The 18,551-nt window shown below is 41.9% G+C and overlaps 1 protein-coding gene across 1 annotated transcript in view; it reads right to left on the reverse strand.

The window, feature by feature from the left end:
• Window positions 1-18,551, reverse strand: part of VOPP1 (VOPP1 WW domain binding protein) — an 86,983-nt gene that overhangs the window by 12,686 nt on the left and 55,746 nt on the right. The window contains exons 2-3 of the mRNA XM_084620304.1: window positions 18,162-18,220; window positions 808-885 (exon numbers count right to left, since the gene is read on the reverse strand). Coding sequence (XP_084476430.1) covers window positions 808-885; window positions 18,162-18,220 — 137 coding nt within the window. The remainder of the gene's footprint in view (window positions 1-807; window positions 886-18,161; window positions 18,221-18,551) is intronic.

Genomic DNA, 18,551 nt, shown 5'->3' on the forward strand with positions numbered 1-18,551 from the left:
TTCCAGTGTATTTTCTCTTATTAGCTTTCAGGAACAATAGTGATTATGCCAGCAGAACTGGGAGATTACTGTCTTCTTCCCGTAACTCTGGGGTTATGGGCTCATATGTCCCCTTCTGCCACCTCTTTACCTCACCTAAGATTTCCTTGAATCAGAATTGCAAATAATATTGATGGAAATAAATGACTTAGGTCCACGTGCCCCTTCTTTAGAATAAGGTGTACCAGAGGGGATTTCTTTGGAGCATAGCCATGCCATTCCTTAAACTGACCAGAGGGGTCACTGTTGAACAACCCAAATGCTGCTCTCTCCGCCCCAAATGCTAAGTAGGTTTGCTCTGCAGGGCTCCCTTCTGGCTGATGGAGAGAAGGGCTGAAGGTACAAAAGTTGCGTGGCAGCATAAACCACTGGATGTGATGGGCCAAATTCTAAACTGGTGTAAAGGAGAGCAGAATTTGGTCCCACATCACCAACCCAACATTCATAAATTCCCTTTTGGCTCTGTTATTTAGAAAGTGTTTATCCTGAACATAATGGCTGAGATTTGCAAAACTGCCTTGGGGATTCAGATGCAGACATCACATTCAGTTAAATGTGAACAGTGCATCTAAATCTCCTATGCAGCTTTGAAAATCTCAGCCTATATATATATATATATATACATATATATATATATATATATATATATATATATATTTTAAATGTTAACTATATAAAATACCCAGGCAGGAAATGTGGTGGTTTATAGGGCTTGCTTAAAATGAGGCAAGTATGGGATCCATGTTCAGAAAAAAAGTCCTAACCTACCAAAAATACCAGAGTCGCTGGATAGAGAGGGCTCTTACGCAGCATCTTGACCCACAGCAATCTTCATAGGAGCGACATCTACATAGGAATAAAGAGAAAAGGACATTTAGGGAGGGTTTTGTCACTTAAAGTAGAAATGCATCATATCAAAATCTGGCGCCAAGGGGGGAATATAAACTCAACAGTAAAATCTCTATCAAATCCAGTTATTGCAAACTGACAGTACAGCATCTAAACACAGAGACAGAGAAGTCAATGACTCAGATGTAATTAGATTCACGGCCAGTGGTATCATTTTTGACCTCACAAATCTGGAAGGAAACATGTTACATTGTTGCCCTGGTGCTACAAAGCACAGCTGGGGTTCTCTCAAAGCAGTGAGTGGTTCTCAACCTATTTACCATTGGGGGCTGCATCTGTAGCTCTCTGTGTGTTACGTGGGCTGCATCCACACAACACATATACTATCTGTATGACCCTGAGGATGACACATTGGCTGCAGCTGTGTGCTGATTGGACCGCAAGCAACCCGCAGGTTGAGAACCACTGCTCTGGAGAGTGGAAACACTGCTAATTTGGGGCTATAAAGGACCAGCATCAGTATCACCATAGATAGTAACAGAGGGCCTGATTGTCCTCTCAACTGATCCTGGGCTTACACCACGGATGTCGCTGGAGTTGCTCCTGACTTACACCAGTATAAAAATCAGACCCATGGCATCACTGTCACTTTAATACAAAGATTCACACACACACACACACACACATTCTGTGAATAGTAATCCGTATCCGACTCCTACAGTCAGACATAGGCAACAGTCCAACTGACTTGAGTAAGTACTTGCTAAGGATTGCAGTATTCAGTTACTGGTTCATATGTTCAGACCTGTTGTATAGGGTTTTGGGGTTTTTTGCCATTCATAACATTACCGTACATTATTCAAACAGCCTTCTTCTATGCCCCCTTTTAAGCCTCCTAAGATGACTGGTTGGAGCACTTAATTTTATACAGTGGAGCTTGTTGAAGAGCAGTGGTTTTCAACCTGTGGTCTTTGGACCCCTGGGGTCTGCAGACTATGCCTAAGGGGTCCACGAAAGGTTATCATTACCATAGAACAGCGGTTCTCAACCTGTGGTCTGCAGACTAGGTCTAAGATTTCCAAAGGGGTCAGCACCTCCATTGGAAATTTTTTAGGGGTCAGCAAATGAAAAAAGGTTGAAAACCACTGCTGTAGAGGAAAGCAGCATCGCTGCATTTCATTCCAGCACATGAACAATGCAGACACTGAATGTCAAGCAGTTTGGATTTTGTTCACTGCCAACAGACCAGAAGTATGAGATCACAGCAGTGAGATTACTGATCCTTTGCAACTGGCAGAGTAAGCCTCCTTGTATTATTACCATATCTGCAAATGAAAAAAAACTCGCAACATTATTTTGGCTTCTTAGAGTGCAAAGCTGTTAGGAGAAAAATGGAGGGGGAGGGGGATCCCAAAACACACAGAGTTCATTCCATGCAGCTTTTTCTCCGATGAAACTTGGAAGAAAAACCTATTAAAGACTCAGGAAAAATCATCATTTAGTTTATACAGTTTTATTAAATGAAAAAAAAAGTGATACACTTGAACTCCCAGCCAAGATTTTTCAATAGTGGATTTCAAAAAGCCAAGAGTCCCATACCATGCATTTAACTAGCAGACTTTCTCCTATAAACACATGTCAATCTAGCATTTTATATGGAAAAAACAGTTTTGAAAATATTTTAGCACTATCCATTGAAAGGGTAAGGAAAAGGTCACAAATGCTGAAGCCAGCACATGGGTTCACAGGTGCTACTTCCAACAGCAGCAAGAAAAGTAGCCAGATGCTAAGATGAAAAAAAAATGGACAGAGATAACTTGGAAGCTGTGATACATGTTTCAGAGTAGCAGCCGTGTTAGTCTGTATTCGCAAAAAGAAAAGGAGTACTTGTGGCACCTTAGAGACTAACCAATTTATTAGAGCATAAGCTTTCGTGAGCTACAGCTCACTTCATCAGATGCATATCGTGGAAACTGCAGCAGACTTTATATATACACAGAGAATATGAACCAATACCTCCTCCCACCCCACTGTCCTGCTGGTAATAGCTTATCTAAAGTGATCATCAGGTGGGCCATTTCCAGCACAAATCCAGGTTTTCTCACCCTCCACCCCCCCCACACAAATTCACTCTCCTGCTGGTGATAGCCCATCCAAAGTGACAACTCTTTACACAATGTGCATGACAATCAAGTTGGGCTATTTCCTGCACAAATCCAGGTTTTCTCACATCCCCCCCACCCCCATACACACACAAACTCACTCTCCTGCTGGTAATAGCTCATCCAAACTGACCACTCTTCAAGTTTAAATCCAAGTTAAACCAGAACATCTGGGGAGGGGGGGTAGGAAAAAACAAGAGGAAACAGGCTACCTTGCATAATGACTTAGCCACTCCCAGTCTCTATTTAAGCCTAAATTAATAGTATCCAATTTGCAAATGAATTCCAATTCAGCAGTTTCTCGCTGGAGTCTGGATTTGAAGTTTTTTTGTTTTAAGATAGCGACCTTCATGTCTGTGATTGCGTGACCAGAGAGATTGAAGTGTTCTCCGACTGGTTTATGAATGTTATAATTCTTGACATGTGATTTGTGTCCATTTATTCTTTTACGTAGAGACTGTCCAGTTTGACCAATGTACATGGCAGAGGGGCATTGCTGGCACATGATGGCATAGATCACATTGGTGGATGTGCAGGTGAACGAGCCTCTGATAGTGTGGCTGATGTTACTAGGCCCTGTGATGGTGTCCCCTGAATAGATATGTGGACACAGTTGGCAACGGACTTTGTTGCAAGGATAAGTTCCTGGGTTAGTGGTTCTGTTGTGTGGTATGTGGTTGTTGGTGAGTATTTGCTTCAGGTTGCAGGGCTGTCTGTAGGCAAGGACTGGCCTGTCTCCCAAGATTTGTGAGAGTGTTGGGTCATCCTTTAGGATAGGTTGTAGATCCTTAATAATGCGTTGGAGGGGTTTTAGTTGGGGGCTGAAGGTGACAGCTAGTGGCGTCATAGTGATACATGGACAGCCTATGGGGTTAGCTGACAAAATTTGCCCTTGGATGGGAATATGATTCAGATTGCCATATCCAGATAAGACAAGAGAAGAATAATCAGCAACTGCATTGAACTGCTTTAATATGCCCAATGTATGAATTTAATTTGAGCCAAATTTTCAAAAAGTAGAAGCTAGGTTTGTGCTTGTGCACTCACGTTTGCATGTAAAAAATCAATTGGTTAACTGCATGCACAATTACCCATTTACATGCTCAATTAACAAATCTGCATTCACAAATGCAGGTGAATGCACATAGGCTTCAGGCTCTGCTGTTTGAAAATTGGCTCCCTTGTCCTTAGGGATTATTTCTGAGCAGATGACATGCTACGGCTAAGGAGAAGAGGAGGATGCTATTTGATGTTAGAGAATTTCAAATACACAAAGAGCAGCTGTTATGCAAGAGAAGGTGGTAGAACGGTCTTCCAATGACTCTGCAGAAGTTTCTTGGGCAAGCCCGGGTGTCTGAAACATTAACCAGCTGATAGTGCCTAGTAGGATTTTTAAAAGAGCCTAGGTGCCAAACTCCTATTGGAACTGGGTGTTTAGATGGGATTTTCAAACATCCCAAGATGCCAAGTCCAATAAGAGTCAGGCACCTAGGCTGTTTTGGAAAATCCTACTAGGTGCCTATCTGCATCTTTAGGTGCTGCCACTAAAATGTAAAGAACCTATCAAGAATAGAGAAAAATATTTTTTCTTTATTCTTTCAGCTTGCTTACTTTTAGTATGAGACAGCCCTTTGTGTACAGTCAGTGTCATTGTTCCCCTGGTATAGTCATTAGCTAGTCATTTTCCCTTTTCGTTTGGATGGGTTTTTCCACACAGCAAACGGGGACAGACACACATTTTTAAAACAGGAAACTATGATTATTAAAACCACAAGAATTGATGGGGGTCTCTAGGCTAGCTGTAATGCCCAAAACAACTTTTAATTCTTTTCTTTTTAAACTGACAGGGTTGCAAGTTGGCAGTGTCTCTTTTACTTCTCTGTGCCTCAGTTCCCCTACCTGTAAACCAGGGAGAAAAAGAGGGAGGAAGTGAGGCTTAATTTAGAATGTTTATAAAGCAGTTGAGCTCCTTAGATGGAATGTTCCACGGGTCTGCCCAGATCCACTCAGTCCCCTGCATGCACAGTGTGTGTAGGTGATAATATTTTAAAAATGCACATATGCTTATTGCGCGAAGTTGCATGTGCACTAAAGGAGGCCAGGCTGAGGGCCTTCTGTGACTCAGGCCCTGTACGTCAATCTCCATTTCAAAATAGCCATTAAGCTTTCTGAGGCAGCTCCTCTGAGGACAATTATTGTACTTTCTGCTTGGTTCTCTGAATATGAGCTAATATATTGTTTCAGGAAAGAATCTCTAAAACACCTGGCACCACAAGAACATTTACTTTTTCCTCATGAAAAAAAAAAGGGATATATTTAATATTGATTAAAAAAAGAATATATACAGAATGTTCTTAAATCAACAGGGTAGTGTATGTGCAATTGTTAACATTTCCCACCACTTGACAGCAGTGCCAAAATATTGAAAAATCAATGTTTTATCTGCTCTTAAGGTCCTCCAGAAGTCTAGCTAATCCTTTGCTATTAGTGTTTGGAACTCAGCTATAGCGTCATTCTAACGCTTTCACTGGCCCAATGAATATTTAATTATTGAATTAAAGTGGAATAACTTCAATAGGAGAGACTGAGGGAGACTCACATTAGAATATCCCACAGTCTGGTAGTTAGGGCTGAGAGGTGGCTGATCGCCGTTTAAATCCCTTCTCCCCTTCAAGAGAAAGGAAGACTTGATCCAAGGGTCTCACATACTGGGTTAGTACTCTAGTCACTAGATTAAAGGTTATAAAAGAGCTCCTCCCCCACCAATATTTCTCACTGCAAGCCTCTTTCAACACTGATTTCAAATGAGGATAGCATTCTCCTTCACTTCTCTCTAAGTTATTGGGTAATGTGTTGCTAAACAGTTTCTGACGCTTGGTCTACACTTACGTGTAGGAGTCTACACTTAAAAAGTTTGCCCGGCATAGCAATGTTGGTTAGGAGTGTGAAAAAAATCCCACCCCTAGCTGACATAGCTATGCCAGCAAAAACCCTAGCATAGACATAGTTACAATGGCGAAAAAGTCCTTTTGTTTATTTTGCTTATTCCATTCAGGAAACTGGTATAAGCTATACCAGCAAAAGCTGTGTCTCCATGACACTGGCAAACCCTTTCTAAAGTAGACAAGGCCCAAAATTCACCCCAGAGATTGCTGCACTCCAGCGTTAGATGTAAATGATTTCTGTGCCTATCATGGGTAAGGTCTGTAAAGCTCACTGGGATTCTTTTTAATACAAGGGATCATGATAACAGTCTACAGATGGGTGAAAAACATCAAGGGAATGAGAGAAATTATTTAGGATAGGAAAGGGAATTTAACTAGGAGTAATGGAATGAAATTACGAAAGGGAGAAATCAGGGAAAGATTTTTGGAAAGTGGCATCGATGAGGCTGTGGAACAGTCTCCCAAGGGAAGTAGAGAAAGTCCCATCACTGAGGAAATTTAAAAGTAGACTGGACAAGCCACTAGTATTGGCAGGGAGATGGACTGGATAAACTACAAGGGCTTTTCCATCTTTACACTGGGTTATTCAATGATCACACTTACTGCAGCTCAGACAGAAGGCTCTGGTCTGCCGCTGAGAGATGGAGACAGGTAGCAAAAACGTGTATGTTTGTGTAATGAAAAGAAGTCAGAAAATGCATTTACTTAAATAAATCCCAAGAGGATCTAGTCTGTCTGGAACTCACCCTGCCAGGCGGTAGCCATGTTGAGTGGAAAAAACCAAGTGAGTTAATGAAATGAGAAAATGATGAATGTTACAGATTGCAAAACAACAAATGTGACCGATAAGCAAAGACAACAGTTACAGAGAATAGTGGCCTGGTTCTGATCCGACTCCTGTAAATTAGGAGTAAGTCCTATGTAAAATTGTCATCAAACCAGAATCATACCCTAAGGATATGAAGGGTCAGGGGTTAATAAAATATTTTTTTTCCCCACAGACAGACTGGTGAATAGCTGAAATATGTAAAAGAGTGAGTATTTTTCTGAATTTATTCTACTATCGGGTGGCTCTGCATATTATTCTGTGTTTTGGGCTCACAGTAAAAAGTGTTCTTTGAAACAAAGCATTGCTTGAACTGATAAGAATGTACAGTCCCAGTGTATCAAAGACATAGGGAAGGAACCAAGTCAAGTGGAAGGGAAAGCTGTACAAACATGGAGGAGAGGTTATCCCAAGGACTCCATGCTGCTAGAGCACTCTGCTGAAAAGGTACATTGTGGGGCTGCTTCCCAAAATAGAAACAAAGAGCCCAATCTTGATGTCACTGGGAATTTTGCCTGAGAATGGACTTCAAGACTGGGCCTAAAATTGTTTTATATCTTTTGGGATGAGTCTTTAACATCAAGGCCCAGTCTGCCCCTATAGCACACTTCGTAGCCCTAAGACCCTGGTGCCATTGGCAAAGCGTACCCTCTCTAAAAAGTTGTGCTGCATCTGGGCACCAGTTGATTTCTGCTCTCAACCCTACTGTTGGCTGCGTTTCAGTGGTGGAGAGGAACTGAACATCCACAACTCCAACTGAGCCAATCGGAGAAATGGTTGCTCAGCCCCTTTAAAAATCAAGCCTTAGGTGTCCAAGTTGGGTACTCAAGAATAGAGACACCCCAAACCAGACACCTTTGAATGGTCTAGATAAGTCAGTGACTATTCCCACCTCTGCCACAGGTCTTCTGTGCAACCACAGGCAACTCATTTCAGTTCTCTATGCCTCCATTTCCCCTCTCACCCCTAGTTTGTCTTGTATATTTTGTTTTCAAGTTAGTTGGGGCAGGGGCTGTCACTCACTAGGACAATGGGGCCCTGATCTCAGCTGCTGAAATATACATAATGAATATACCGTAATTACTTCACAGCTGAATGTATGCGTAACTTCTGTGGAAAAGCAGTACTTCAAAGGTAAAATACGAGGTACAGTACACGTGACAGCAAGGGAGATACATTCTGTCCACCTACTGTACTTGATAAGTCAGCCGGTTCTTTACTAGGTAATTACAAGGACATAAAAGGAAGGAGGGGAATTTTCAGTGAATTAGCCTATGGTGTGGCAAAAACAGTATTGTTCATTTCAGTCTTCTCCCTGCTTCTGACATGACTAAAATCCCTCCAGTGACAAAAGATTTGGCTCTTGTCCTGCATGCAAGCACGAAAAATGATGGTAGGCAAGAGCTGATCGTTTTTCATGAACAGCCCAAATTAACTGGCCTTCCAGAGGGGGCTTAAACAAACTTTTTTTGGGGGGAGGGGTTTGCACATCTTCTTCAGTGGTTGTTACTCTAAACTAGTGGGTCTATGAATCCATGGTTACACCACAGTCTATGCTGGTCCCAACTACCTCTTCCCATGCTCGTGAAGACAGCCACAGTAGCTTCTCCTTGTCTGTAAAAAGTGTGGAATACCACCATGCAATAGAACAGAGCAAGTTCTGTTGTGTTTTGGACCTTGACCATCCTTGGAGGGGGATGCAGCATTTGGCTCATGAAACATATTTATAGGTGTCTCTTTGCACAGGTTGCAGGCCTGTACTTAGTAGAACAAAGCAGAGAAGCTAGCTAATTTCAGGCTTGGGTTTGGGCAGGCTTATATTCTCTATACCACGACAAGTTTTTAATTTCCAAGAGGTAGGAATGTAAATTTTTAATGACGACGGGAATAAGGACTTTTTCTTAATCGTTAGGCCTCTCACGGTCACATCACTAGCTCTCTCTGTCTTAAACTGCACCCGCTGGGTTAGCAATCATATTGAGTCTAATGGTATGTCTGCCTTCAGAGATTATGAACATATTGCGGGGGATGGGGGAGTAATGGGTGTACACATTTCAAATTGCAATCTACTCCCCTGGTTTAAGATATGAATGCACAGAAATTCACTCTACACCAAGCCACCAAGTTCCTTATGAAAAAAAAAAAAGACAATATTCAACTTTAATGGTCCAGAACACTAAATCTTACAATAGAACCATCACAATGTCTTGGATCATTACTGTGAAAGAGTGTAGGAAGTTGGGGGGTTTTCTAAATAAAAACCGCCTGATAACTTTCACTTTATCTAGAAGAAGGGAAGCTCTCTCCTTATGCTCTTGAATTGAACTGAAAATGCATCCGAGACCTTCATGTAATCATTTATGGCTAAATCAGTGTCTTTGACCCAAATCCAGGTCTATGTTTGTGCACTGTGCCAGCCATTCAAAAAATCTGAAATTATGCTAGCTGTTGCACAGCGTCTCTTTACCCCCGCAGGCTCTTTTCAATTCAAATGAAGCAGAAATCTGAAGCTAGATCACTTCGCTAAACACACACCTGCTGACATTTCATGCAGCTGTAATTGTCATTGGAAAGCTAAGTGTAAAATCAAAGAGCCCAACAATTAAAAGCAGTAAACAGTCACGGGATGCAGAGCATATTAAGTAATCCCCATAATACAACAGACGATGTTTAGATAGTGATTTGCTCTAAGTCTGACACAGTGTTATTGTATGTATCTTTGAGAATGTATCTACTTTCTGAAGTGCTCTAGTAATAACAGCAAGAGATTAGAGATAGAAAATAATTGATTTTATATTGTTTTTGGTATTCATTTTCAGGCACTTGGTAGCACGAAATAAATATTCTTGATTGACTCCACCTGCAGAATACCTAATTACAGGCTTACATTCCAGAGCTAAGCAAACATGGAAACCAACTGAATCACAACGTAATAGAACTAAATTACATTCCTATGTAATCAGTAATTAGACATCTTTGCAGGCAAAAATGGAGAAAATGTGTGCAAAAATGTGAAACTGATTATGCAATTAAATATGCATAGAAATAAATGCAATCAGTAGTAAATGTACTTCAAAACAAAAAAAGCTTCAGTACATGGATTATTGTATACATATTGCAGGAACATTGTTTTGCTTATTTTTCCATGTTGTTCACAACACTGCTTTTTTATTTTTGGAAGGAATCTGATGCTGAGACTAGGTCTACATTATGCAGCTTTTAGTGACACGGCTGTGCTGCTAAGAGGTGCAGTAGTGTAGCCGCTGTTTGTCGGCAGGAAAGAGCTCTCCTGCCACCAAAAACTTCCACCCCCAACGAGCAGCATTAGTGTTGTTGGCAGGAGAGCGCTCCTGCCGACAAAGCGCTGTTCATACCGGCACTTGTCGTGAACAAAACTTCTGTCTTTTGGGGGTGTGTGTGTTTAACATCTCTGAATGACAAAAGTTTTGTCTTTCACTTGCCAGTGTAGACAAATTCTTAGAATCTAAACAGGTAAAAACCAGGAAATTAAGTTGACATGTACAATCTGAAAAATGATCTATGTACATATGCAATAATTTATTTTACATATGCACTAAACTAACCTATGTGGGAGAACAAATATTAAAGGGGCATCCAACTCTAAAATAAATACACTTCTTTCTGTAGGAAAGTGTTTTATCTATTAATGATACAAGTCACTCCTACAAGTGACACTCCTATGATTACCACAACTGAAAGAAATTCAAGAAAAAATATTTTTTCTATTCTTGTTTATTTTCTTTGCAGATTGGACACCACTTCATCAATAGTCAGTTTTGATTTCACTATGTAAGTAATTTTCTGTTCTTTTGAGTGGGTCTTTCACACAGGAACAGATTGGCTACTAAACACGTTATTAGCCATCAAGTTTATACGCACCTGTCACGCTACCACCCTTTGTAGCTTCTGATTGGTTCAAGCTCAAAAAGCTGTAACCCAACAGGCTGATCTGAAACAGTGTCTGATTAAGCAAATTTGGATATCACCAAAGTTAGAAAACTGAACGTACCTTAAATCACTGAAGATTTTGCAACTTTTGCCTCCTGATTTGCCTTTTTTACATAAGCAATTTATTGATTACAATAAGGGGCAAATTAATGGCTTGTATCAAGCAAACTGTGGTCCCAACCCTGCACTTGGATGGGCTAGACAACTCCTGCACCTGGGCAGAGGCCCACTGAGTTCATTGACTACACATGGGAGCAGAGGTCAGCACAAACAGATCTGATTGTAGGATCAAGGCCAGTCTTTGTAGTACTTCTTCATAACCTGTGTAGGATTAGATAATGTTTCATATGCTACCTTCAGTGTTTTACTGTGTAATTCTGGGGAAATTTAGCAAGCCACTGGTAAAAAGAAAATTGAAAGAAAGCAGTAATTTTTACCTCACTGGGATTCTGGAAAGGCACAGAAATATGCACTACTGGATCCCACTGCGGGATAGAAGGATAGAGGATAGATTTGATGTCCCACTACTCTTTGCTTCTTTCCTCCCTCCCATCCAAACTTTTCCCCAACCATGGGCCTGATCCAGTGGCTACTGACATCAGTGGCAGTCCCTTCATTTACTTCAACAAGTGTAGGATCACACCCTATGCCACTTCCTACACAAAAAGATTGCGCTGCTCTACAGAACATACTATCAACTCTGGAGAAGACATGAGATGCTCAGAAAGGATCTGCTGAATTCAGTCACTGGGATTAGATCATTTTACTAGGTGCTCTGATATAATGGCAGTGATTGTAAGAGGGAAAAGATATGATATGTCTGACCTACCTACAACATACTCTTGCTTGTAATGAAAGACAGACCTGGGAACATCACCATCATACTGTTCTAAGTAGGTAAAAAGCAAACACCCTTCTGCCTACCCTCCACCCCCACTTCATTTATCAGAAACAGGAGAAAAAACAGGACAGATACAAGCACCATTTGACACAGAACATTTGACATGTGAGTCCGTCTTTTGTGATCTATAATATTAACTGGCATATTACAAAAGTGTTCTGTGTCCAGATCTCACTTTCTGTTCAGATAAGAGAAATGTTCAGAATAACTCATCTCTCTGTCTATGCTGTAGGTATGTCTGGGTTAAGGCTGGGCTAAGGTTCCTTGTACAGTCTCCCCTCCCCCCCACCATCCCCACTTTTCTGTGCATTCCTATGGACACAGTCACAATCTAGCTCTTAAACAGAGTCAGGGACACTTATGCATATCTCCAAAGGGGCAGAATTGGAATTCAAAGGTCAATGCATTTTTGATTACCAGTGAGCCACATAAGACCCTTACTCAAGTGAGAGCAAAATAATAGATTGGCCTTCCTGGCATATGACTCAGGAAGATAAGCAGCAGCGAGGCTAATGGTTTGAATGGAGGGCTAAAATACTGAGTGTTTTTTTATTTTTTAGGTCAGCAGTAGGACAGCCATCCTCTTCATGGTGCACAAAGAAGCCCTGAAAATTGTTTTTTGTTTTTCAAGTTTTTATTGGAGTTTTTAAAAGAAAAGAGTTGTTGCTTTGGGGTTTCTTTAACTGGGAATTTCTTTTCAGGGTGCGGGTAAGAAGTATTTTTATTTCTTGCTTATTACACAATAAAAATATATCTGCTTTTCCCTGATTTGGCTGAACAACTTGTTGGAGGTCTCAGAGATGTTTGGCTGTGATTCTTCTCATCTCTGAATTGAAATCTTTAACAACACTTTCGCTCCCACACCCTCAAAATGTTTCTCAGGCATCTGAGATAGATTAAAAGCATTTAATCTGAATAAAAATCACTTCCTCTCTCAATTAATCAGGTTTTCATCCTTCCATGTCATCATTCTGCCCGGTCTCCAGCCACCAACAGCTTTGAAACAATAGACAAAAGATGAATTTCTAATGTAAAAAACCAGCAGCAAATTCAACAATTTTAACAAAGAGGCCATATCTAGACATCATAAAGCAACAAAATAGGGAACAAACCCAATTTTTTTCTTTTGCAGGTCATTGTTAACTTGCTCCTTTGCGTCTCCCGTTATGGCAAATAATGTCTGCTTAACGACCAGCTGCTCTGTCTCAATCTATTGAAAGCTCCCCACAAGCCAAATCCTTGTTTTCCTTTTCAATAGCCATAATCAAAACATAATCCAGATTCCCCTACAGCGGTTGAAGCTTGCTGTATTGTTAGCTACACTTTACCATTAACTGTTCTGCAAGCTGTAACAATATGAAGGCCTTTCTCACTAAGGAAGGAAACCTCTTTATGATCCCAGCTGGCAATGGCAAATGACACCTGTACAGACAGGGCAATCTGAGCATCTTCCTTTCTGTAGTGTAATCTACAAATCTTCCTGCACACAATGGATATATACTACAAGTCTTTTATGTATCTTGCCAAACAACTACTGACTCTTGTGTGAGATCTCTTCCCGTGCCATTTTTTCCAACGGCAATGTCCTTCAGATGTGCAGTACTCTTAGGGTGCAGCACATTTCACCTTTGGGCCACCAGTTCCAATCCCGCACTCCTCATTAGGGACTGAAAGTTGTTCCTGTCTCATAAGTGTTTGCTGGCTCATCTGAAATGAAATGATGACTTCATTCCAGTTCCTAAGGCTACATCTACACTACAGCACTTGTGGTGGAGACGCTCTATGCTGACAGGAGAGAGCTTTCCCATCAGCTTAATAACTCCTGCCTCTGCGAGAGGTGGTAATTATGTCGGCGGGAAAAGCCAGTCCTATTAGATCATTTGGAATAAAATGCAGTTAAATTCATTATGAACCTGAGCTTGCCTATCAAGTTCTCTTCTTAAGGACTGCTGCACTGGGGGCGAGGGAGTAAAATGGAGCCCAGCTGTAGCCAATCCCCATTCCCCAACAGTCCTGTGACCTAAAACTGTGTAGAGGAGACCCCCTTCAGGGGGCACTAGGACTTATATGGTGCTTCCACTCCTCTAGTCAAGTGGTCTTGGGGAAAAACTGCAGCAAGGAGTCAGCCACGGATCCCAGTCAGGAGGAACAGTTACAGAAGCAGCCAAAACAGTGACCTTCAGATCCCAATGCTATCACATAATTTTCTGCAGTTTTGACTATATGCTCTCTGCCCTGTGCTGACTGGCTGTTTGCTCCAACTCTCCGTTTCTTCATCTCAGCTTCACTTCATACCTGCTCTGTCCCCATCACCCACTTCCTTTCAACCTGCCCCGTCCCCATCACCCACTTCCCTTCAACCTTCCCTCTCCTTTCACCTTTCCCTCTCCGTTTAGTTAGGTAATCCCCCCACCCCCACAACCTCCCACTTGAATCATGCCCCCCACCCTCCTGCCCCAAAAAAAAAGAACTAAGATGATGCTTGCTGCCACCATATTATTTGTTCTGCTGCTGTGTTTTATCCCTTGGCCTTATGCTGTCTCTATCTTGTCTAGTCAGATTATAAATTCTTCAGAGCAGGAACTGTCTGCTACTCTTTGTTTGTACAGTGCTTTCCACAGTGAGGGTCCCACTCTTGGCTAGCCCTTGGGCACTACCACGATCAACATGATCCATCATCATCTGGTTAAATGGCACGGTGCCCACCAGTCTCCCACCACAGGGACATGTGAAGAATCCCAACAATTGAGTAGGTCTATTAACAATTAAAAAAAACCCAACCACCACCACCTACAAATGGAACAGTCTCTCTTACAATTCTCAGCATAATGTATGAGCTGTCTCCATTTCAGCGTTGGGGGTGGTGAGTTGCTTACAAGTCCAATTAATGTCACTGATGGATTAGAAAATAAATGCATTTTCTCCCCACAGAATAATCAATTTTAGCACACAAAGATGATGGTATGCTGGTTGCCTCAAGAAAAATCATTAGGAAGCATCCTTGTACTTGGGAGATCTGTCAGTTTCGTTATTGCAAATAGTCAGTCTCTTATTTGGTCTGTGTATGTAACCGAGGCTTTCACCAGTTCACATTGAATTTACCTGGAGTATAAGCAGACTGAGCCAACACCAAACATGAGAGCAAATAGAACCTCATGTTAACAAGGAAAATGGCAGTCTGCTATGATTGTGCGTGAGCAGAAACATACGTGGAACCCTGGTGTGATGGTGAATAATGTGCTTCTGAATGTTAAGGTACAGTGGAATTTTTATAACATCTCAGATTCTTTCCTGTATTGCTGCAAAAAAATTAAATGTAGGTGGAACTAAACTCCTGTTATTATGAGGATGGAAAGAAAATTAAATTATTTAAATTAACCCATCTATTCTGGCCAACAGCTTATGAGTAATTCTGAACATTTTGTCACCTAAAAAGACAGTCAGATCCCAACAAACATCATATACCAGTTAGTATTTTAGATCACGGATGATTAACATGCATGTAAAATAATGTGTGTCACTTCAGAGAGCTTTGCTTCTTGCCTACCTTCCTGGCTGCTCTTGTCTGTAGTGTTTTTCTTCTGTTTCGGGCAGATGAAATGGGGGTGGAGAATAGAAGGGAGGCTTGTTCTTATGCAACATAATGGCTGTTTTTATCCCAAGTCCCTCATAATAAGCAAGGATGAGTTTGCTTAGGGAACGTTTCACCTATTGCTTCTACCTATCCATCTATCCCACATTCATTATGATAGTATGCAAGTGCCCAACAAAGGTATAAAATCCAAATGATAGAATCCAGCTGATCATCTCCTTCCTTCCCCCAAATCTTTAGGAATGTTCCCCGCACCCACCCATCCTTCCCACCCACTTGGTGCTAAGTCAAAGAACTGAGTTTTGCAAGTATAGGCTGCAATTCAAGAAAGCGCTTAAGCATGTGCCTACATCCCATTGACTTCAATGGTCCTGAACTATAAGCATTTGTTTAAGCTCCCTTTCTGTTCAGGGATGCCATAGTTTGCTGTCGCACTCTCATCTTCTTCTCCACTGCTGCGAGCAGCCTGTGTTCACCTACCTAAAGGCACAGACCGACAGGGGCAAAACAGGCAATCCAACCACCCGTGGGGTGGAAGCAGGTGGAACTAAGTTGATTCCTGCAGTACAGTGATTCTCAGCCACTGGTATGTCTACCAGTATCGATTCTTTAGCCTGAAACAATTGGCTCTCACCACTTGGGCCACATTCTAGAATGCAGTCCCTGATGCAGAAGAAATTATGCGTTTCTGCTGCCCTAACAGTCAAAACTGCAGCAAACCCATGAAAGTGACTTCTGTGAAAGGACTCCTTAGGGGATCATGTATAACGGGGGAGGGAGGAGTTGATCCTTGGATCAAGTATGGAACCACCTGGTTGGTACACAGCTTGTACCTGTTGTACCTTCTCTGCTGTGCCTTCTGTCCCCACCTCCTCCGTCTCCAGCAAACACGCACACTCAGCAGTAGCCAGTCATGGCCTGACTGCATGGGTGTCCTTGTCCTGAACATATGTTGGACTGAGGATTCCTTCCCTAAGCCACATTGGGCATTGCTCAGTTATTCAGGCCTTCAATGAGAAGATTCTGTTCTGGGCTTCTGATATGCTTTTATTGCCCACTTCCCATTCAGCTGTGGAAGCTTTAATCTTCAAAATTTTAGACTTATGAAAAGGAAGGTTCTGAAGATGCAGCGTGATTCTATGAGTAGGACCCTAGATTCTGTTCCCAGCTCTGTCACTGAGCTGCTGTATGACTTTGGACAAGTCACTTCACTTCTTTCAGTTTCCCCATATGTAAAATGTGGATAATGATAGTGTAAAGTGCTTCGAGATCTCTGGATGAAAAGCACTAGCTAAGAGCTAGGTGTCATCACCATCATCATCCAGGGTTGGGACCGTCTCTTACTATGTTTCTCTGCAGTGCCTAGTACAATGGGCCCTGGTCTCAGCTGGATCTGTACTCAATACTGTAACACAAATAATAACAATAATAATCTAGGTACTTACATCTTTGCTCCCCATGTTACTATATACACCATATCCAGGATGCAAGTACCCATTCATCTCTCTGATAATTTCACCTGGTACATGAATAGCAAAAACCCTATACAAAGTGTGACAAAGTTCCTCCTCTACCTTGGTGGGTCTTGCGCTTATTGGCGGATTTGCTCGCCTTGGAGCTTCACGGCAGCCCTCAGTTTAGCCGTTTTCGTGAACCCACAGTCCAAGTCAACTCCTCCTGTGTCTGACCAGGAGTTGGGAGGATTTGGGGGGAACCCGGGCCCGCCCTCTACTCCGGGTTCCAGCCCAAGGCCCTGTGGAATGGAGCTGTCTAGAGTGCCTCCTGGAACAGCTGTGCGACAGCTACAACTTCCTGGGCTACTTCCCCATGGCCTCCTCCCAACACCTTCTTTATTCTCACCACAGGACCTTCCTCCTGGTGTCTGATAATGCTCGTACTCCTCAGTCCTCCAACAGTACGCGTTCTCACTCTCAGCTCCTAGTGCCTCTTGTTCCCAGCTCCTCACACACGCACCACAAACTGAAGTGAGCTCCTTTTTAAACCCAGGTGCCCTGATTAGCCTGCCTTAATTGATCCTAGCAGCTTCTTTATTGGCTGCAGGTGTTCTAATCAGCCTGTCTGTCTTGTTTCCAGAAGGTTCCTGATTGTTCTGGAACCTTCCCTGTTACCTTACCAAGGGAAAAGGGACCTACTTAACCTGGGGCTAATATATCTGCCTTCTATTACTCTCCTGTAGCCATCTGGCCTGACCCTGTCACAAAAGACATGAAACATTCAATCCTAAAAACAAATCTCTCCTGAAACAAACTGGCTGGTAATGCAGGTGGCCAGCTTCACAGGCACTTTCCAATCTAGAAAACAGTGAACTTCTCAGGACTAGTTTACGACTGAACTTGATGTAAACTTGGATGCCATCCACCAATAACGCAGCTACACTCTGGGTAACAAATAACCTCAGCTCCCTTGACTAAACAAACAGTAATACCACAGAGACAAATTTATTTTCAAAGCCTGCTTGGTATCCTGCCCAGTTACTTGCTCCTTGTTCAAAACAAAAAAGATATGATCATTGCCTCATAAAGCACTGGCCACCTTTCCTTGTAACATTCTGATGACAGACTTGTTTATAAACTCCTTTATTCTTCTCTCAGCTTAAAGGTGGTCTGAAAAGTAAGGAAAATGTACTTGTGCTTTATTATTTTATTTTTTTGCTTCTGTCTGCTATAAAAAAAGATGTGGAAGTTTAGATTTGTTTTGTTTTAATCATTTCCCCCTGCCCCCGCTTTCTTTTTTACTTGAGAACCTTCTTCTCCGCTCTGGAAGACTCTAGGATTACTGTGAAACGATGCTATCACAAGATCAAGAGAGTGAAATCTGAGCAACTGAACACATATAGAAGAAAATGATGACTACTTACATATAATATGTAGGATACAACCCTTCAAAGTACCAGCAATGCTTTTTGGCCTCTGTACACTGGAAAGAAAGAAAAACCATCATCATCTTGGTGTTATTGTTTATGTAGGGCAATCATAATTTATTATAAATACAGGCATCAAATAAATATGATGTAGTCAGACAAGAAAAAGGTCTCTGATCCCAAAGATTTCACAATCTTAATAAATACTACTATTGTGAACTCAGACATCTTGAACTGTAATATACACCTTTAGGCCCTGAACTCTGCATGGAGATGTCCATGGAGGTCAGTGGAGCTCCAGACAGAGACGGGGATCTGTCTGTCTGATCTTATCTCCATGCAGGGTTTTAGGGCTTTACAAAAGCCCCAAAGATAAAGGGAAGTTAA

This window comes from Lepidochelys olivacea (genome assembly GCF_965140295.1).
Source record: "Lepidochelys olivacea isolate rLepOli2 genome assembly, chromosome: 2".
NCBI classification, from domain to species: domain Eukaryota; kingdom Metazoa; phylum Chordata; order Testudines; family Cheloniidae; genus Lepidochelys; species Lepidochelys olivacea.